Source organism: Sorex araneus, chromosome X (genome assembly GCF_027595985.1).
Source record: "Sorex araneus isolate mSorAra2 chromosome X, mSorAra2.pri, whole genome shotgun sequence".
NCBI lineage: Eukaryota > Metazoa > Chordata > Mammalia > Eulipotyphla > Soricidae > Sorex > Sorex araneus.
This window is the reverse complement of record NC_073313.1, coordinates 140,484,306-140,504,678: the sequence shown is the minus strand read 5'-3', so window position 1 is coordinate 140,504,678 and position 20,373 is coordinate 140,484,306. Positions and strand designations below refer to the sequence as shown.

The 20,373-nt window shown below is 51.8% G+C and overlaps 2 protein-coding genes across 2 annotated transcripts; one reads left to right on the top strand and one right to left on the bottom strand.

The window, feature by feature from the left end:
- Positions 1 to 6,560: 6,560 nt before the first annotated feature.
- LOC101555168 (uncharacterized protein CXorf49 homolog) lies at positions 6,561 to 10,523 on the bottom strand. The gene is made up of 3 exons (XM_012935648.2): positions 9,240 to 10,523; positions 7,890 to 7,966; positions 6,561 to 6,630 (listed from the first exon to the last, which is right to left on the bottom strand). Exons 1-3 carry the CDS (start codon positions 10,521 to 10,523, stop codon positions 6,561 to 6,563), a joined length of 1,431 nt encoding a protein of 476 aa, XP_012791102.2.
- Positions 10,524 to 11,178: 655 nt separating this feature from the next.
- Positions 11,179 to 14,195, top strand: LOC129399783 (uncharacterized protein CXorf49 homolog). Its single transcript, XM_055121158.1, has 4 exons — positions 11,179 to 12,462; positions 13,069 to 13,228; positions 13,736 to 13,812; positions 14,085 to 14,195. The coding sequence occupies exons 1-4, from the start codon at positions 11,179 to 11,181 to the stop codon at positions 14,193 to 14,195; spliced, it is 1,632 nt and encodes a 543-aa protein (XP_054977133.1).
- Positions 14,196 to 20,373: the final 6,178 nt, after the last annotated feature.

The window sequence follows — 20,373 nt, the reverse complement described above, 5'->3', positions numbered from 1 at the left end:
TCATTCTGTCCTGTAACTTTCCTTCATCCTATTTCAAAACCAACTTCAGTTTAACAGGATTCCTTTCCTTTTTCCCACTGGTGATATCTCCATGCAATAACTTTCTGACTTACGACATACATCTATTAGTACAACATGATCTCCCAATTAGACACAAGCTATCAATCATCTCATTTAACACGAGAAACCTGTACTCTAGTGCTTTTTCAAAAGCATTAGATCAGTTCTGTAGATATTCAAAAGACCTTAAAATGCTCACAATTAAAGTTCTTACAATGTATATTCACTGGGCAAAAGATCACTTCACATTAGAAATTAACTAGGAGACCTCTTTAGAATTCTGATGCCTAGGTAAACAGACATAAAAGTATTAAACACTCATAGATTACCATGAAACAATCAGGATTTCACACTTGTCTGAAGGTGGGGAATAGGTTGATACCTGGTGTCAAAGCTTTGCATGAAATAAAGTTATCATAAAAGTTATCATAAATGCATGCATTTTTCACATACTGAATGGACTAACAATACAGTCAGAAATATTTGTCTAGTTATTTTCCCAGGTTTCCCATGAAATTCTCCCTTCTCAAAAACTGTTACAGCAGGCTGACATCTGAGATTAACCCATTTTATAACTCTTTACTTAGTAGTTCGAGAAATGTTAGGTACCAAAATTCTCGGCGATTAAATAGAGCACTGGTAGGATAAGTTTTGCAACCAATTTTACAACTTTAGAAACTCATGTTCTAAACTAAACCATTACTCTTTGAACCAGTGTCATAATTATTTCAACTCACAAGATTTTCTGGGTCAAATATTCTAATCCATTACAGATACAAATATGTACATTGCCATAACAGCATAAGACCTTTGAACCATCAATTTTTATGAAGCCCAAGAAACCTTTTTTTTTAACTTTATTTCAATAGTTCTTGAACCTTAGTTATTTCTTAGTTATATCTACTTTCGGCACATACCTCCCATCACGACCGATTCCTCCAGCCATGATTTTCTGAGTGATCCCTTCTCTTTTCCATCTGCCTTCTCCCCTACACTCACGAAGCAGGCTTCAGTAGATACAAGGGCCAGGAGTATTGCCTCATAGCTGAACTATCCATTTTTATGAAACCTGAGAAACCTTTTGTTTTACTTAATTTCTATAGTTCTTGTACCTTAGTTATTTCAAATCCTGAGCTTTCTACACCAGATACAACCATGCTTTCAGACACAGAAAGAGGCCCTTAGTTTTTAACCAAACTTTGATATAAGCATAAGAAAACATTTGAACTGCCAATGTTCTTTTGCTGTCTTCTATGTCTCTGTTATTTGTAAAGCAACCCTAAATTCTCATTAAGCTTATCTTTGCCATGTCTCACAAAGCTCTTGTCACTCTGCTGCTTTTGTTTCTAGCTTCCGGCCCTTTCTATTTTTTTAAATTTATTTTATTGAATCACCATGTGGAAAGTTACAAAGTTCTCAGGCTTATGTCTCAGTTATACAATACTCAAACACCCATCCCTTAACCCGTGCCCACACTCCACCACCAAAGACCACAGTCTACCTCCCAACACCCGTCCCCCCACCCCCATCCCCACCTGTGTAATTGATAAATTTCACTTCATTTTCTCTTTACCTTGATTACTTTCCATAGTTCAGTGCAACACTCACTATTATTGGAGTCTTCCTCCAAGAAAGACAGCCCTGCTGCCAATGAAGCATTTAATAATTAGTTTTCCATAGCTGAGACTGGAGAGATAGTCTGACTGTGGGGGGAAACTCCAAACAATAATACTGAGTTTTTTTATTGAAATATTGAAGGTAATCAAAGTAGCAGCCATTTCTCTGGACTGTAAACTAAGCTACAGGCCCACGCCGGCCGACGAGAGGAAATATTCTCCTTTCTCAGTTCCTTCCCCTTTTCTGGGAGAAACGCGGTGTGGCGTCCACCATATTATGAGGTCTATTAAGCAGGGACGAACTTAGAGACGCAGGAAGGGGAGGGAAAAATTATATACATGGAACAGCAGGACACTTGGGGAGTCTCGGGCCGATACCAGCGCATGCTCCGCTGAGAATCGACCTGGATGACCACACTTTTGTGAGGCAGCGTTGCTGCAGATCAACCAGAATCCTGAGGAACTACTTTTGGTCCCGGCCCTTTCTAAATACAGGTTCTGGAGCTGAGGGAACTTCAGGGAATCAAGATTAACTGTTAACTTTTCCCGTAAGATCTAGATTGAGAATTTCCTTTTCTTAAACCTTTTCAATTGCTGGGTTGCATACTTCTGGTTTCATCAAACCTGGCTCTAACAGACAGTCAACGATCTGACTACAAACAGTTGATCATATGATCTTGCATTTTCCTGCCTCCTCTGCTTTGATAATCCCTTTTCTTTTTCTTCCTGCAAAAAGATCGAACTGCAAGAAGGTCTGGTAATGCCAAACTTCCATGCACTGGCCATCTTTCCCTGTGCCTTAGCTTGTCCTCAGGCCACGCCACGTGGTGTTACAGAGGTCAACAAGATGCTCCTTATTTCAACTACCGAGTTGGAAGCCCCTCAATAAGCAACCTAAAGGAGAATCTTTGGGTATCGATGTAGAATTTCTCATATTGCCTGAGTGCCGGCAATGACTTATGAAAAAGGATGGTCCCTTGGCAAAACTCTGTCTGTCTTAGCTTGCTACATCTTCCTGGCCTTTTCCTGGCTTGTTGCCTTCCTCGGGCTTTTTATCTGCCTTTTGCACCTTTTTCCCCTCTGCCTTACTTGGCCTAGAGCTGAACCTGCTGACTACATCCATTAGAACTTCAGTTGAACCCTAGCTGATCAAGACTGTGTGGGGAAAGGATTCCTGCCTGGGAGCTGATCCCACTTAAGTTTCCCTGAATCTTCTCAAACATGAAAGCTTTGTAACGGTGTCTCACGGTGATTTAATTAAAAATATTGAGAATAAAAATTTGTATTTTTTTTCTGAAAGGAAAGAAAAAGATATAATCAAACCTGCCTGGAAAACTCTGAAGAGAATCTCTGCACGCCCACCACACCCCCAACCCCACCACATAAGTTGAACGAAGTAGCCGCCCTAATTTACATCAGTAACACAACCCTAGCAGTTGCCAAGCAAGATAACATAATTATTGGGTCCAGGAACCATTTACCTGCCTGCCATACGTTCCTCCCTCTCTCCGGTGCTCACTTCCTCCTCCATCACCTGGGTATGCCATCCCCCTCCCCGTAGGTCCAACAGATCAGTTGGGACACTGGTGTTGGTGTCCATGGTGGCAGGGAGAAGGAGGGACATGGATTCCCAGGAGCTGGTCATGTAGTGGAAGCAAGCGCAATGGAGCCCAGAGCTCAGCAGGCTCTTCACACTATTGTAGGATGACATTGCTTTGTCTTTTCTGCCTTGCAGCAGGGAGCTTAGGTTTCTTTGGGTTACTCCCATCCCAATTGTGATCCCATTCCTCTGTGTTTATTTGTAACATCTTTCTTTGTGCTCTGTTGACTTTTAAATACTGTTTTTTCTTATCCTTAAGTCCTTTGCACAGTTTATTCAGAGCAATGCCCTATTTTGTATGGGCACAGGAAGACAGTAAATGCTATGCTTTTGTAACTTGGGAGTGAATTGACACTCAGTGATATTTACTTCCTGGGCTTCTGTCCTCTCAAGGTAAGCCTCAGTTGCCCTTACTTCATATCCCCTCAAAAAAGGGGTCCTGACGAGGACAAGCAGTGAGCTAGGTGCTACCCTGGCATCGAGATGGGCCTGGACAAGTTGTGTAATGCTTAACTAAAAGTTCAGAGCACGGTCATGGACAAATTTTCTGTCATGATCCAGAAAGTAATAACTAGATCGGGACCCTGCTAGGGTTAGGAATGATTCATCTGGCCTGAGAACTGTAGTCTGACTCTGTAGCAAGATGTTCCCAGGAGAGCTGCCCTACAAGCCTCAATGTATCTCTCACTGTATCTATACAAAAATTACTGATATTCGAATGTTAATTAAGATGCTAGGAGAAAAGGAAGACCCCTAAGGGGTGTTTCTGCCCTGGAGCCTGATGGGCAGACAGGAAGGACTGCTTTATTTATTTATTTTTTTTGCTTTTTGGGTCACACCCAGAAATGCACAGGGGTTACTCTTGGCTCTGCACTGAGGAATTACTCCTGTCAGTGCTCAGGGGACCATATGGGATGCTGGGAATCGAACCCGGGTCAGCCGCGTGCAAGGCAAACGCCCTACCCTCTGTATATCATCACTCAATCCCTGAGGAAGGGCTTTCTTATGTTCATTTTGCTAGCAGACTGGGTGTAGCATGGGCGCAGAGGGTGGGGTGGAGAGACAGTGGGAGAGAGGCAGAAAAAGAGAGTCAGGGTGTTGTCGGGAGAGAAGCTGCCAGAGTCAGAATCCAGAGGTCAGAGTCAGAGAGAATCCGGAGAGCGGGGATCGAGGAATGAGGGGCTAGGAAGGAAGAGTGTGTAAGATGGGAGAGATGAGCGATTGAATAAACGGCAACTAGTCAGCAACCAGCTTGGTCCTCGCGTTCTTCCCTCGCTTGCCAATCGCCAACAGTCATCCCGATCCAGTCCATACTCTGCCGCTCGACACAGCGGCTCGAGAGCACTGAACGCAGGCAGTGAGAGAGGCGCCCGGAGTGCCCATGAACACACGTACTGCGAGCGTGTTTTTTTACACTCTACCACTGTGAATAGGGTCTAAGGGGAAGGCACAGAGGGCACAGCGAATTAGGAGAAGGGTCTGACAGACCGCATCATTCCTGCTAGGGCCCGGGTGTATAGTGTTCCTCGCTAAGAGTCACTGCCTGTCACTTATTTCCCCCTGCAACAGACGGACTCGGCATAGAGTCCTAGCCTGCTGTGTGTTTGTTTACAGCAGCATCATAATGCAGCAAGACGGTCTGAATATGGAAGATAAGGACTGTGTGCTCAGAGGAGGGACAGGAGGATGGCCAAAGCAGAACACTCTGTTCAGACCCTCCAGCATCACCATTCAACTCACCAACTTCTCCACTTCCTCACCCTAGCAATCACCTTCTCCCCATCTCCAGTGCAGATCGTGTGTGTGTGTGTGTGTGTGTGTGTGTTTGTGTGTGTGTGTTCTGCTCTTATCGCAAGAATGGCTTCCATACATGGATTGGTTGGACAAAATCCCCAGGTGTTTGGAAAGTTTCATCGAACTTTCTCAGACAGTAGCGTGCTAGGAGATACCACTGTTGGGTGAGGGTCGAAACTCAAGCTTCAGCAGTCAAACCTGACTTTTCAGTTGGGGAGTTTTTACTGAAAGAGTTAATCCCCAAGGGGCTGGAGTGATAGCATAGCGGGTAGGGCGTTTGCCTTGCACGCAGCCAACCCGGGTTCAAATCCCAGCATCCTGTAACAGACAAGTAACACCCTCAGGAAAATCCATGTCACAGGGATGTTGAACAGTATTTCCCACCGGCCATGAAATACTGTGAACCACTGTTCACGAGAACATTGCAGCCTGTCACCCATGCACACTTGCCATAGAAAATGACTGGTCCATTTCAGCCCAGGGTCGGGAGATGGGTGGCAAGCCATCTAGGACACAAAGGGTGTCAAAGGAACTACCAAGTGCTAGAACACCTGTTTCTAGCTGCCAGTGGGCAGTTTTCTCCAACTTTGGCCAGAGGCACTCGTCTCCCTTCCTGGCCTCCTGCCAAGCAACTCCTCAGGACTTTCCTTCCCCGTGCACCCCTTGTTGTTTCCTAGCACACCCGATAGTGGCTTCTGACGCCACCCCCTCTACTGAAACCAAGGAGGGAGAACTCACAGGATATGGCACCGAGTGCCAAGAGCAAGAGCTACAGGGGAGGAGGGCGACCCTCCAGGCCCTGGGTGAGGTGCTCCTAAGCGCAGGGTCACCAGAGGAAGAAAAGACCTCCACCGAGAGGACAGGACCCGGGATGAGGTCCGATGGGATTGGGCGTCGGGGTGGCGGTTGAATTCAATTAAGCCCTTTTGCCACCTGCCAAAGCACGGATGCGAGAAAGGCTGCAGACAGCCAGTCCTGGAGAGATCCAAGTGCTTCTGACACAAAGGCGGGGTGAGGCGGGAACAGTAGGCCCTGTGAGGGACTTTGGGAGGAGGGAATGGAGTCTGGAACGGGGTCCTGAGTTCCTAGGGAAGAGGGGAGGGAACAATAGTGAGGAATGGGAAGCCTGAAACACTCCCACCCCCACCCCCACCCCCAGGGGGCAGCAGTTAGAAGAGAACATGGAGCAGTCCTCCATGTAGGGAGAAGGAAGAGATGTTCCCGAGGCCAGGTGAGCGCACACAGAAGCCAGACCCAGGCATGGCAGGGCTTTCTGACTGCAGGGCTTCTGCTCAGGGGCAAGGCCCGAGTACCCACGGGGAACAGGTCGACTGCAGAATGCCAGAGGCGCTGACCTGGAGAGCCTCTGAAATGAAGCAGATCCCCGTCCTGACCTAGAGAGAGGACAGACAACGGAACGTGAGAGGCACTTTTATTTCATACGGATAAGCAAGAGGAGCCCGTGATCAAGCAGCTGGAAATGAAGGTGATCAGCTTGTCCGTAGCTCCCGCGCTCCAAACGCACAGGCTGCTTCTCTGGTAGGAAGACGGCCATTCAACCTGAGAAACAGAGCACAGTCAGAAAAGGGCCTCAAGACAGGGCCAGCCCACAGCCCTCCCAACAGCCAGCACTTTGGGAAGCTGTGTGGGGTGTGCAACACTCACTGGAAAGGGCCTGGAACTTGTAGCTCAGGGACTTCAAGAGGGCTGAAACAGAGAGGCATTAGCAGGTGATCCAGACACAGGGAGATAAATGAAAACTGTCCCCTAGGCACCTCTTCCCTCCTCCCGCTTCCCCAGCGAATCATCTAAGCCCCTCAAACTCCCTCCAGCCCTCACCAGGGAGCTCAGGCACTCACCCATCACTCCCATTCAATGTTTTCTAAATGGCTACAAAAATATACCCAGGCTCTCATGCTCTGGGCCTATCAGACCCATTCGGGACCTGGCAAACAAACACGTAAGGGCCGTAGGAAGCCACAGCAGGGAGTACTGAAAGGAAGATTGGGGGAATAGAGGGAATAGACGAGATATCTCCAAAGTATCCTAAGACAAGGACAGCTGTAGACTTTTTGGATCAAGTGTAGACATAGGTCTGAGAACAATTTTCTCTCTATATATGCACAATGAGCTGTCAAGGCAACAAACTAAAGGAAGCATGAAAGACAGACAAGCACAGACAGAAAAATAGGGGGAGGGAGGGAGGGAGGGAGGGAGGGAGGGAGGGAGGGAAGGAGGGAGGGAAGGAAGGAGGGAGGGAGGGAGGGAGGGAGGGAGGGAGGGAGGGAGGGAGGGAGGGAGGAGGGAGGGAGGGAGGGAGGGAGGGAAGTGGGAAACCAGAAAAGTGATCCGAGTCCAGGCCGGCTGGGTTCTCCTGCACTGCTGGACGCCTACACGTGCAGTCCACCCACACCGCACTCCACCCTTGCTTCTGCACTAAGAAGCCGCTGTCTGCGTCCGCCCCCGGTTGTGAGTCTGCCCCAGCCAGAGATTCTTCATACCAATTTGATCCTTAAGGTTGGTTATTTCCTCCTTTAGAACAACACACTTCTCGGCAGACATGTGGGAAAAGAAAAAAAAATGAGTTCATTCTGGCCTCCTCTTTCCTCCTGCCTGCTCCCCCACCCCACCAGCCCTACAACCCAAAGCCAGTGGCTGTATTGGCATCCCTCGTGGGAAGGAGGTGTCTCTGCATGCCGGAGGATGTGAACGGGGAGAGGGGAGGCGGCAAGGTGTGTCACTTTGGCCTGGACTCGGACCTTCCCCCCACCCCCAATCTGGTGTGGGCCTGCATATCCAGGAGTCAGCGGAAGCATTACCTGAGAGCAACCCTGTCCTCCAGGGAGTTGCTGCTGTCTTCCCTGTCTCGAGGGACGGTCAGGTGGTTCCTGGTCACCTGAAAGAGAAACACAGACTCCAGTCTCCAAGTCCCAGAGAGGGGTGAGAAGAGCCTACCACAGTCCGCCATGAGGCAGGACCTGGCTCTGTGGACAACGAGTTGTCCCTGCTCTGTACAGAAGCTCCAACCTTTTCCCAGGGCCCAGCCCCTGCAGCCATGGTCCACAATGACTGTGGCTGTGCGTCAGTCACCCACACAGCTGCAGCCACAGCCCACCTCTGTGACAAGCTATGTAGCCCGGCAAATGCCCGGAAAGTTCCACTGAACATCCACACCCCGGTTGCAGCTTAGGGTGCTCCTACAAACCAGCCCCGCCACGCAACCCTGGAAGAAGTTGAAGTGGCTTCATGTCAGCCCTGTCAGCATCTCTTTTCCTGCAGGTAAAGCTGCCTGGTTAGGCAGGGAGGCTTGGAGAGGAGAGGCTGGGTCTCCAGCAGTGACCGAACCAGTGTTCTCTCCTCAGCCCCTTCCCAAACCTCCCCAGCCAGACCCACCGAAACTCACTTGAACGTGCAGGCCCTCTGGATGAGGCATATCCCTGGTCTGAGGCCAAAGGCAGAGAGATTCCTGAAACTCGGAGGCCTCTAAGGTCACGGTTGCCGCCACTGCTGCGTTCTCTACGATACACACTCTGAGAAGATGGTCCTGGTCTGTGTGTTGGAAGCTAAAACAAAAATTTCCCACCGAGTAAGAATAGAAAACGGTGTGACTCGGCACACGCACGTGTGTTTGACAGGGGCTGTGTCCAACCCTGGAATAAGACAGGGAATCCCGAGGGAAGACACGGAGGGAATTCCCTAGCACATTATCCCTCAGCCAGTCCCCGGGTCAGGCTAGGTGGCAGGGCTGATCGAGGGAGAAGACAGCGACGGGAGAAAGCCCAGGGCCCCTATAAGGCAGGCTCGGGTAAGTGCCAGGAGGTAGGAATCAGAAGTCCATGAACGCAAACACCGAAGCTTGGGGCCCCGACTTCTCTGGGGGCGCGGGGGAGGGGGGGCGTGAGCCAGATCAGCGACCAGCCCTCCCGGTACAGCGGAGGAGGCAGGAAACCTCCAAACTTGTCAGGTTGGAGAACGATGGTGCCATCGTAAAGGGTGCTGGCTTCACTTGTGTCTCTAACCTAACAACCCGTATCCGGCATCCTGAGTGATCACAGGCATCCAATGTCACCCCCTCCCCTCCCAGGATAGAACAGAGGGCGCATGAGAAAAGAGAAGGGGTGTGTGGTGAGGAAAGGAGAGGGTGGGCAAGGAGGAGGTGGCCTACCCACCTTCTGGTCCTTGGTGACTGGATTTCTATTTGCATCGTTGTCTTCTCCGGTCACCTGCTCACGCTCCCTGGGCTTCCTGGCCACACATTTCTTCCCAACGGCACCAGTGGGCTTGGGCCGTTTCGTTGGCTGAGGCACCTGGGGAAGCCTCTTGGCCGACCCAAGCAGGGGCACACCAGCGATTGGTGGGAAGCTGGCAGGTTCCGGAGGAACTGCCGAGACTCTCTGGCCCCAGGAAGGAAAGATTCTCCCCAGCGCCACTTTGGAGGGACTCACAAGGTGCTTCCTGTCTTGGAGCTCTTTCTTCTTCCTAGCCCCTGGCGGGCTGCGTGTAGGACAAGCTCCAGAGCAGCTGGGCCTGCCCCGCCCCTTTCCCCAAACCGTACCAGCCACGTGCTTGGCGGGAGAGGTCTCCCGACGTGCAGCAGCCTGCCCCCCCACCGCCATGGGGGCTCCTCGGGCAGCGTAGGGCACCGAGGATCCTGACATGTAACACAGACTCTCCCCACCAACGAAACCTGAGGCTGGGGCCGAGTCTCCGGCATTCTCAGGGCTACTGGCGCTGGCTGCATCCACCTCTTTTGTGTATATACGCATTCTCACCATCTGCAGCTCACTGACGTCATCGGATGACTCGGTGTCAGAAGGCAGCGTGCCCAGGCCTTCTGCAGTGGGCCACCGCCAATCCCCGGAGACACTCAACCTACCCCTGGAGCCTCTCTCAGGGACCCGCCAGGCTCGCCCTCTCTCGGGCCCACTGACGCGGAGGGGGGCAACTGACGCCTTCGGCACTTCTACACGGCTCAGTATGCGCGCACCTCTAGCACGGGCCACCCAACGGGAGGGCACTTCGACCGAGCAGCTCTGTGGGGGCGAGAAACTACGGACGCCATAGGCATCCCGGTCAAGCAGCTGCTGTATGACGGTGGTCGCAGACTCTTGAGAAAAGAGGGCCGCAGGGGCCGAAGGGTCACCTTTGCCGTCCTGGTTGTCGTTGTAGTCGTCGTCGCCTCCCCCGCCGCCGCCACCGTCATCTTCGATGGCAGTGCTAGGACGTTCTTCTCTTCCCCAAAGCACTGCCTCCCTCGCTTCTGTCTCAAATTCATAGCCCCAGGGGCCCTGGAACCCGCCCTCACCCTGGCCACTGTGGGCCATCTCCAAGCTGAGGCCAAAACCCCGACCTCGAAGAGCTCTGGAGCCTCTTCGGAATACTCCTGTCGGTTCCTCATCCTCAGAGCTATAATAACTCACTCTGGAAAAGGGCCTCTCATCGGGGAAACTCATGTTGTGTCCAAGTCCAGGTAGCCCTGACTGGGGAGAATGCGGACAACGAGTGACACAGAGCCTCTGCACACGATTCTGAAGTCAGCCCCGCCCTCCTTTTCTCATTGGTCACGAACCATCTCCCATCAACCTTTGCGCTCCAAGTCCTAACCATTAGGAAGCCTTTGCTTTAAGGAAATGCTTTTCATTGGTCACACACTATCTCCCAGTAACCTTTGCGCACCAAGTCCTGACCAATAGATATGAGAGCCATTGCTTTGAAAAATGCTTTTCATTGGTCACTCACCGTCTTCCACCAACTTCCGCGCTCAAGTCCTAACCAATAGAATAGAGAGCCGTTGCTTTAAGGAAATGCTTTTCATTGGTCACATACCATCTCCCCATCAACCTTTGCGCTCCAAGTCCTAACCAATAGAGAGCCTTAGCTTTAAGGAAATGCTTTTCATTGGACACTCACGACCTAGAGGATGAGAAATAGAGGGCGGGGCTGACTTCAGAGCCGTGTGCAGAGGCTCTGTGTCACTCGTTGTCTGACTGCATCTGCGGGCTGCGAGTGGCACAAGGGGACCAGGGTTCACCAAAGACTTGCCTCTACCGCCAGTAAAGACTAGGGCCGCGTTCTCCCCAGTCAGGGCTACCTGGACTTGGACACAACATGAGTTTCCCCGATGAGAGGCCCTTTTCCAGAGTGAGTTATTATAGCTCTGAGGATGAGGAACCGACAGGAGTATTCCGAAGAGGCTCCAGAGCTCTTCGAGGTCGGGGTTTTGGCCTCAGCTTGGAGATGGCCCACAGTGGCCAGGGTGAGGGCGGGTTCCAGGGCCCCTGGGGCTATGAATTTGAGACAGAAGCGAGGGAGGCAGTGCTTTGGGGAAGAGAAGAACGTCCTAGCACTGCCATCGAAGATGACGGTGGCGGCGGCGGGGGAGGCGACGACGACTACAACGACAACCAGGACGGCAAAGGTGACCCTTCGGCCCCTGCGGCCCTCTTTTCTCAAGAGTCTGCGACCACCGTCATACAGCAGCTGCTTGACCGGGATGCCTATGGCGTCCGTAGTTTCTCGCCCCCACAGAGCTGCTCGGTCGAAGTGCCCTCCCGTTGGGTGGCCCGTGCTAGAGGTGCGCGCATACTGAGCCGTGTAGAAGTGCCGAAGGCGTCAGTTGCCCCCCTCCGCGTCAGTGGGCCCGAGAGAGGGCGAGCCTGGCGGGTCCCTGAGAGAGGCTCCAGGGGTAGGTTGAGTGTCTCCGGGGATTGGCGGTGGCCCACTGCAGAAGGCCTGGGCACGCTGCCTTCTGACACCGAGTCATCCGATGACGTCAGTGAGCTGCAGATGGTGAGAATGCGTATATACACAAAAGAGGTGGATGCAGCCAGCGCCAGTAGCCCTGAGAATGCCGGAGACTCGGCCCCAGCCTCAGGTTTCGTTGGTGGGGAGAGTCTGTGTTACATGTCAGGATCCTCGGTGCCCTACGCTGCCCGAGGAGCCCCCATGGCGGTGGGGGGGCAGGCTGCTGCACGTCGGGAGACCTCTCCCGCCAAGCACGTGGCTGGTACGGTTTGGGGAAAGGGGCGGGGCAGGCCCAGCTGCTCTGGAGCTTGTCCTACACGCAGCCCGCCAGGGGCTAGGAAGAAGAAAGAGCTCCAAGACAGGAAGCACCTTGTGAGTCCCTCCAAAGTGGCGCTGGGGAGAATCTTTCCTTCCTGGGGCCAGAGAGTCTCGGCAGTTCCTCCGGAACCTGCCAGCTTCCCACCAATCGCTGGTGTGCCCCTGCTTGGGTCGGCCAAGAGGCTTCCCCAGGTGCCTCAGCCAACGAAACGGCCCAAGCCCACTGGTGCCGTTGGGAAGAAATGTGTGGCCAGGAAGCCCAGGGAGCGTGAGCAGGTGACCGGAGAAGACAACGATGCAAATAGAAATCCAGTCACCAAGGACCAGAAGGTGGGTAGGCCACCTCCTCCTTGCCCACCCTCTCCTTTCCTCACCACACACCCCTTCTCTTTTCTCATGCGCCCTCTGTTCTATCCTGGGAGGGGAGGGGGTGACATTGGATGCCTGTGATCACTCAGGATGCCGGATACGGGTTGTTAGGTTAGAGACACAAGTGAAGCCAGCACCCTTTACGATGGCACCATCGTTCTCCAACCTGACAAGTTTGGAGGTTTCCTGCCTCCTCCGCTGTACCGGGAGGGCTGGTCGCTGATCTGGCTCACGCCCCCCCTCCCCCGCGCCCCCAGAGAAGTCGGGGCCCCAAGCTTCGGTGTTTGCGTTCATGGACTTCTGATTCCTACCTCCTGGCACTTACCCGAGCCTGCCTTATAGGGGCCCTGGGCTTTCTCCCGTCGCTGTCTTCTCCCTCGATCAGCCCTGCCACCTAGCCTGACCCGGGGACTGGCTGAGGGATAATGTGCTAGGGAATTCCCTCCGTGTCTTCCCTCGGGATTCCCTGTCTTATTCCAGGGTTGGACACAGCCCCTGTCAAACACACGTGCGTGTGCCGAGTCACACCGTTTTCTATTCTTACTCGGTGGGAAATTTTTGTTTTAGCTTCCAACACACAGACCAGGACCATCTTCTCAGAGTGTGTATCGTAGAGAACGCAGCAGTGGCGGCAACCGTGACCTTAGAGGCCTCCGAGTTTCAGGAATCTCTCTGCCTTTGGCCTCAGACCAGGGATATGCCTCATCCAGAGGGCCTGCACGTTCAAGTGAGTTTCGGTGGGTCTGGCTGGGGAGGTTTGGGAAGGGGCTGAGGAGAGAACACTGGTTCGGTCACTGCTGGAGACCCAGCCTCTCCTCTCCAAGCCTCCCTGCCTAACCAGGCAGCTTTACCTGCAGGAAAAGAGATGCTGACAGGGCTGACATGAAGCCACTTCAACTTCTTCCAGGGTTGCGTGGCGGGGCTGGTTTGTAGGAGCACCCTAAGCTGCAACCGGGGTGTGGATGTTCAGTGGAACTTTCCGGGCATTTGCCGGGCTACATAGCTTGTCACAGAGGTGGGCTGTGGCTGCAGCTGTGTGGGTGACTGACGCACAGCCACAGTCATTGTGGACCATGGCTGCAGGGGCTGGGCCCTGGGAAAAGGTTGGAGCTTCTGTACAGAGCAGGGACAACTCGTTGTCCACAGAGCCAGGTCCTGCCTCATGGCGGACTGTGGTAGGCTCTTCTCACCCCTCTCTGGGACTTGGAGACTGGAGTCTGTGTTTCTCTTTCAGGTGACCAGGAACCACCTGACCGTCCCTCGAGACAGGGAAGACAGCAGCAACTCCCTGGAGGACAGGGTTGCTCTCAGGTAATGCTTCCGCTGACTCCTGGATATGCAGGCCCACACCAGATTGGGGGTGGGGGGAAGGTCCGAGTCCAGGCCAAAGTGACACACCTTGCCGCCTCCCCTCTCCCCGTTCACATCCTCCGGCATGCAGAGACACCTCCTTCCCACGAGGGATGCCAATACAGCCACTGGCTTTGGGTTGTAGGGCTGGTGGGGTGGGGGAGCAGGCAGGAGGAAAGAGGAGGCCAGAATGAACTCATTTTTTTTTCTTTTCCCACATGTCTGCCGAGAAGTGTGTTGTTCTAAAGGAGGAAATAACCAACCTTAAGGATCAAATTGGTATGAAGAATCTCTGGCTGGGGCAGACTCACAACCGGGGGCGGACGCAGACAGCGGCTTCTTAGTGCAGAAGCAAGGGTGGAGTGCGGTGTGGGTGGACTGCACGTGTAGGCGTCCAGCAGTGCAGGAGAACCCAGCCGGCCTGGACTCGGATCACTTTTCTGGTTTCCCACTTCCCTCCCTCCCTCCCTCCCTCCCTCCCTCCCTCCCTCCCTCCCTCCCTCCCTCCCTCCCTCCCTCCCTCCTTCCTTCCCTCCCTCCTTCCCTCCCTCCCTCCCTCCCTCCCTCCCTCCCTCCCTCCCCCTATTTTTCTGTCTGTGCTTGTCTGTCTTTCATGCTTCCTTTAGTTTGTTGCCTTGACAGCTCATTGTGCATATATAGAGAGAAAATTGTTCTCAGACCTATGTCTACACTTGATCCAAAAAGTCTACAGCTGTCCTTGTCTTAGGATACTTTGGAGATATCTCGTCTATTCCCTCTATTCCCCCAATCTTCCTTTCAGTACTCCCTGCTGTGGCTTCCTACGGCCCTTACGTGTTTGTTTGCCAGGTCCCGAATGGGTCTGATAGGCCCAGAGCATGAGAGCCTGGGTATATTTTTGTAGCCATTTAGAAAACATTGAATGGGAGTGATGGGTGAGTGCCTGAGCTCCCTGGTGAGGGCTGGAGGGAGTTTGAGGGGCTTAGATGATTCGCTGGGGAAGCGGGAGGAGGGAAGAGGTGCCTAGGGGACAGTTTTCATTTATCTCCCTGTGTCTGGATCACCTGCTAATGCCTCTCTGTTTCAGCCCTCTTGAAGTCCCTGAGCTACAAGTTCCAGGCCCTTTCCAGTGAGTGTTGCACACCCCACACAGCTTCCCAAAGTGCTGGCTGTTGGGAGGGCTGTGGGCTGGCCCTGTCTTGAGGCCCTTTTCTGACTGTGCTCTGTTTCTCAGGTTGAATGGCCGTCTTCCTACCAGAGAAGCAGCCTGTGCGTTTGGAGCGCGGGAGCTACGGACAAGCTGATCACCTTCATTTCCAGCTGCTTGATCACGGGCTCCTCTTGCTTATCCGTATGAAATAAAAGTGCCTCTCACGTTCCGTTGTCTGTCCTCTCTCTAGGTCAGGACGGGGATCTGCTTCATTTCAGAGGCTCTCCAGGTCAGCGCCTCTGGCATTCTGCAGTCGACCTGTTCCCCGTGGGTACTCGGGCCTTGCCCCTGAGCAGAAGCCCTGCAGTCAGAAAGCCCTGCCATGCCTGGGTCTGGCTTCTGTGTGCGCTCACCTGGCCTCGGGAACATCTCTTCCTTCTCCCTACATGGAGGACTGCTCCATGTTCTCTTCTAACTGCTGCCCCCTGGGGGTGGGGGTGGGGGTGGGAGTGTTTCAGGCTTCCCATTCCTCACTATTGTTCCCTCCCCTCTTCCCTAGGAACTCAGGACCCCGTTCCAGACTCCATTCCCTCCTCCCAAAGTCCCTCACAGGGCCTACTGTTCCCGCCTCACCCCGCCTTTGTGTCAGAAGCACTTGGATCTCTCCAGGACTGGCTGTCTGCAGCCTTTCTCGCATCCGTGCTTTGGCAGGTGGCAAAAGGGCTTAATTGAATTCAACCGCCACCCCGACGCCCAATCCCATCGGACCTCATCCCGGGTCCTGTCCTCTCGGTGGAGGTCTTTTCTTCCTCTGGTGACCCTGCGCTTAGGAGCACCTCACCCAGGGCCTGGAGGGTCGCCCTCCTCCCCTGTAGCTCTTGCTCTTGGCACTCGGTGCCATATCCTGTGAGTTCTCCCTCCTTGGTTTCAGTAGAGGGGGTGGCGTCAGAAGCCACTATCGGGTGTGCTAGGAAACAACAAGGGGTGCACGGGGAAGGAAAGTCCTGAGGAGTTGCTTGGCAGGAGGCCAGGAAGGGAGACGAGTGCCTCTGGCCAAAGTTGGAGAAAACTGCCCACTGGCAGCTAGAAACAGGTGTTCTAGCACTTGGTAGTTCCTTTGACACCCTTTGTGTCCTAGATGGCTTGCCACCCATCTCCCGACCCTGGGCTGAAATGGACCAGTCATTTTCTATGGCAAGTGTGCATGGGTGACAGGCTGCAATGTTCTCGTGAACAGTGGTTCACAGTATTTCATGGCCGGTGGGAAATACTGTTCAACATCCCTGTGACATGGATTTTCCTGAGGGTGTTACTTGTCTGTTACAGGATGCTGGGATTTGAACCCGGGTTGGCTGCGTGCAAGGCAAACGCCCTACCCGCTATGCTATCACTCCAGCCCCTTGGGGATTAACTCTTTCAGTAAAAACTCCCCAACTGAAAAGTCAGGTTTGACTGCTGAAGCTTGAGTTTCGACCCTCACCCAACAGTGGTATCTCCTAGCACGCTACTGTCTGAGAAAGTTCGATGAAACTTTCCAAACACCTGGGGATTTTGTCCAACCAATCCATGTATGGAAGCCATTCTTGCGATAAGAGCAGAACACACACACACAAACACACACACACACACACACACACGATCTGCACTGGAGATGGGGAGAAGGTGATTGCTAGGGTGAGGAAGTGGAGAAGTTGGTGAGTTGAATGGTGATGCTGGAGGGTCTGAACAGAGTGTTCTGCTTTGGCCATCCTCCTGTCCCTCCTCTGAGCACACAGTCCTTATCTTCCATATTCAGACCGTCTTGCTGCATTATGATGCTGCTGTAAACAAACACACAGCAGGCTAGGACTCTATGCCGAGTCCGTCTGTTGCAGGGGGAAATAAGTGACAGGCAGTGACTCTTAGCGAGGAACACTATACACCCGGGCCCTAGCAGGAATGATGCGGTCTGTCAGACCCTTCTCCTAATTCGCTGTGCCCTCTGTGCCTTCCCCTTAGACCCTATTCACAGTGGTAGAGTGTAAAAAAACACGCTCGCAGTACGTGTGTTCATGGGCACTCCGGGCGCCTCTCTCACTGCCTGCGTTCAGTGCTCTCGAGCCGCTGTGTCGAGCGGCAGAGTATGGACTGGATCGGGATGACTGTTGGCGATTGGCAAGCGAGGGAAGAACGCGAGGACCAAGCTGGTTGCTGACTAGTTGCCGTTTATTCAATCGCTCATCTCTCCCATCTTACACACTCTTCCTTCCTAGCCCCTCATTCCTCGATCCCCGCTCTCCGGATTCTCTCTGACTCTGACCTCTGGATTCTGACTCTGGCAGCTTCTCTCCCGACAACACCCTGACTCTCTTTTTCTGCCTCTCTCCCACTGTCTCTCCACCCCACCCTCTGCGCCCATGCTACACCCAGTCTGCTAGCAAAATGAACATAAGAAAGCCCTTCCTCAGGGATTGAGTGATGATATACAGAGGGTAGGGCGTTTGCCTTGCACGCGGCTGACCCGGGTTCGATTCCCAGCATCCCATATGGTCCCCTGAGCACTGACAGGAGTAATTCCTCAGTGCAGAGCCAAGAGTAACCCCTGTGCATTTCTGGGTGTGACCCAAAAAGCAAAAAAAATAAATAAATAAAGCAGTCCTTCCTGTCTGCCCATCAGGCTCCAGGGCAGAAACACCCCTTAGGGGTCTTCCTTTTCTCCTAGCATCTTAATTAACATTCGAATATCAGTAATTTTTGTATAGATACAGTGAGAGATACATTGAGGCTTGTAGGGCAGCTCTCCTGGGAACATCTTGCTACAGAGTCAGACTACAGTTCTCAGGCCAGATGAATCATTCCTAACCCTAGCAGGGTCCCGATCTAGTTATTACTTTCTGGATCATGACAGAAAATTTGTCCATGACCGTGCTCTGAACTTTTAGTTAAGCATTACACAACTTGTCCAGGCCCATCTCGATGCCAGGGTAGCACCTAGCTCACTGCTTGTCCTCGTCAGGACCCCTTTTTTGAGGGGATATGAAGTAAGGGCAACTGAGGCTTACCTTGAGAGGACAGAAGCCCAGGAAGTAAATATCACTGAGTGTCAATTCACTCCCAAGTTACAAAAGCATAGCATTTACTGTCTTCCTGTGCCCATACAAAATAGGGCATTGCTCTGAATAAACTGTGCAAAGGACTTAAGGATAAGAAAAAACAGTATTTAAAAGTCAACAGAGCACAAAGAAAGATGTTACAAATAAACACAGAGGAATGGGATCACAATTGGGATGGGAGTAACCCAAAGAAACCTAAGCTCCCTGCTGCAAGGCAGAAAAGACAAAGCAATGTCATCCTACAATAGTGTGAAGAGCCTGCTGAGCTCTGGGCTCCATTGCGCTTGCTTCCACTACATGACCAGCTCCTGGGAATCCATGTCCCTCCTTCTCCCTGCCACCATGGACACCAACACCAGTGTCCCAACTGATCTGTTGGACCTACGGGGAGGGGGATGGCATACCCAGGTGATGGAGGAGGAAGTGAGCACCGGAGAGAGGGAGGAACGTATGGCAGGCAGGTAAATGGTTCCTGGACCCAATAATTATGTTATCTTGCTTGGCAACTGCTAGGGTTGTGTTACTGATGTAAATTAGGGCGGCTACTTCGTTCAACTTATGTGGTGGGGTTGGGGGTGTGGTGGGCGTGCAGAGATTCTCTTCAGAGTTTTCCAGGCAGGTTTGATTATATCTTTTTCTTTCCTTTCAGAAAAAAAATACAAATTTTTATTCTCAATATTTTTAATTAAATCACCGTGAGACACCGTTACAAAGCTTTCATGTTTGAGAAGATTCAGGGAAACTTAAGTGGGATCAGCTCCCAGGCAGGAATCCTTTCCCCACACAGTCTTGATCAGCTAGGGTTCAACTGAAGTTCTAATGGATGTAGTCAGCAGGTTCAGCTCTAGGCCAAGTAAGGCAGAGGGGAAAAAGGTGCAAAAGGCAGATAAAAAGCCCGAGGAAGGCAACAAGCCAGGAAAAGGCCAGGAAGATGTAGCAAGCTAAGACAGACAGAGTTTTGCCAAGGGACCATCCTTTTTCATAAGTCATTGCCGGCACTCAGGCAATATGAGAAATTCTACATCGATACCCAAAGATTCTCCTTTAGGTTGCTTATTGAGGGGCTTCCAACTCGGTAGTTGAAATAAGGAGCATCTTGTTGACCTCTGTAACACCACGTGGCGTGGCCTGAGGACAAGCTAAGGCACAGGGAAAGATGGCCAGTGCATGGAAGTTTGGCATTACCAGACCTTCTTGCAGTTCGATCTTTTTGCAGGAAGAAAAAGAAAAGGGATTATCAAAGCAGAGGAGGCAGGAAAATGCAAGATCATATGATCAACTGTTTGTAGTCAGATCGTTGACTGTCTGTTAGAGCCAGGTTTGATGAAACCAGAAGTATGCAACCCAGCAATTGAAAAGGTTTAAGAAAAGGAAATTCTCAATCTAGATCTTACGGGAAAAGTTAACAGTTAATCTTGATTCCCTGAAGTTCCCTCAGCTCCAGAACCTGTATTTAGAAAGGGCCGGGACCAAAAGTAGTTCCTCAGGATTCTGGTTGATCTGCAGCAACGCTGCCTCACAAAAGTGTGGTCATCCAGGTCGATTCTCAGCGGAGCATGCGCTGGTATCGGCCCGAGACTCCCCAAGTGTCCTGCTGTTCCATGTATATAATTTTTCCCTCCCCTTCCTGCGTCTCTAAGTTCGTCCCTGCTTAATAGACCTCATAATATGGTGGACGCCACACCGCGTTTCTCCCAGAAAAGGGGAAGGAACTGAGAAAGGAGAATATTTCCTCTCGTCGGCCGGCGTGGGCCTGTAGCTTAGTTTACAGTCCAGAGAAATGGCTGCTACTTTGATTACCTTCAATATTTCAATAAAAAAACTCAGTATTATTGTTTGGAGTTTCCCCCCACAGTCAGACTATCTCTCCAGTCTCAGCTATGGAAAACTAATTATTAAATGCTTCATTGGCAGCAGGGCTGTCTTTCTTGGAGGAAGACTCCAATAATAGTGAGTGTTGCACTGAACTATGGAAAGTAATCAAGGTAAAGAGAAAATGAAGTGAAATTTATCAATTACACAGGTGGGGATGGGGGTGGGGGGACGGGTGTTGGGAGGTAGACTGTGGTCTTTGGTGGTGGAGTGTGGGCACGGGTTAAGGGATGGGTGTTTGAGTATTGTATAACTGAGACATAAGCCTGAGAACTTTGTAACTTTCCACATGGTGATTCAATAAAATAAATTTAAAAAAATAGAAAGGGCCGGAAGCTAGAAACAAAAGCAGCAGAGTGACAAGAGCTTTGTGAGACATGGCAAAGATAAGCTTAATGAGAATTTAGGGTTGCTTTACAAATAACAGAG

Coding starts and splice junctions, on each gene's coding strand:
- LOC129399783 (XM_055121158.1), top strand. CDS start 11,179: ATGAGTTTCCCCGATGAGAGGCCCTTTTCCAGAGTGAGTTATTATAGC. Junction 13,229..13,735: donor CAGAGGGCCTGCACGTTCAA/GTGAGTTTCGGT, acceptor TTTCTCTTTCAG/GTGACCAGGAACCACCTGAC. Junction 13,813..14,084: donor GAGGACAGGGTTGCTCTCAG/GTAATGCTTCCG, acceptor TCTGCCGAGAAG/TGTGTTGTTCTAAAGGAGGA.
- LOC101555168 (XM_012935648.2), bottom strand. CDS start 10,523: ATGAGTTTCCCCGATGAGAGGCCCTTTTCCAGAGTGAGTTATTATAGC. Junction 7,967..9,239: donor CAGTCACCAAGGACCAGAAG/GTGGGTAGGCCA, acceptor TTTCTCTTTCAG/GTGACCAGGAACCACCTGAC. Junction 6,631..7,889: donor GAGGACAGGGTTGCTCTCAG/GTAATGCTTCCG, acceptor TCTGTTTCTCAG/GTTGAATGGCCGTCTTCCTA.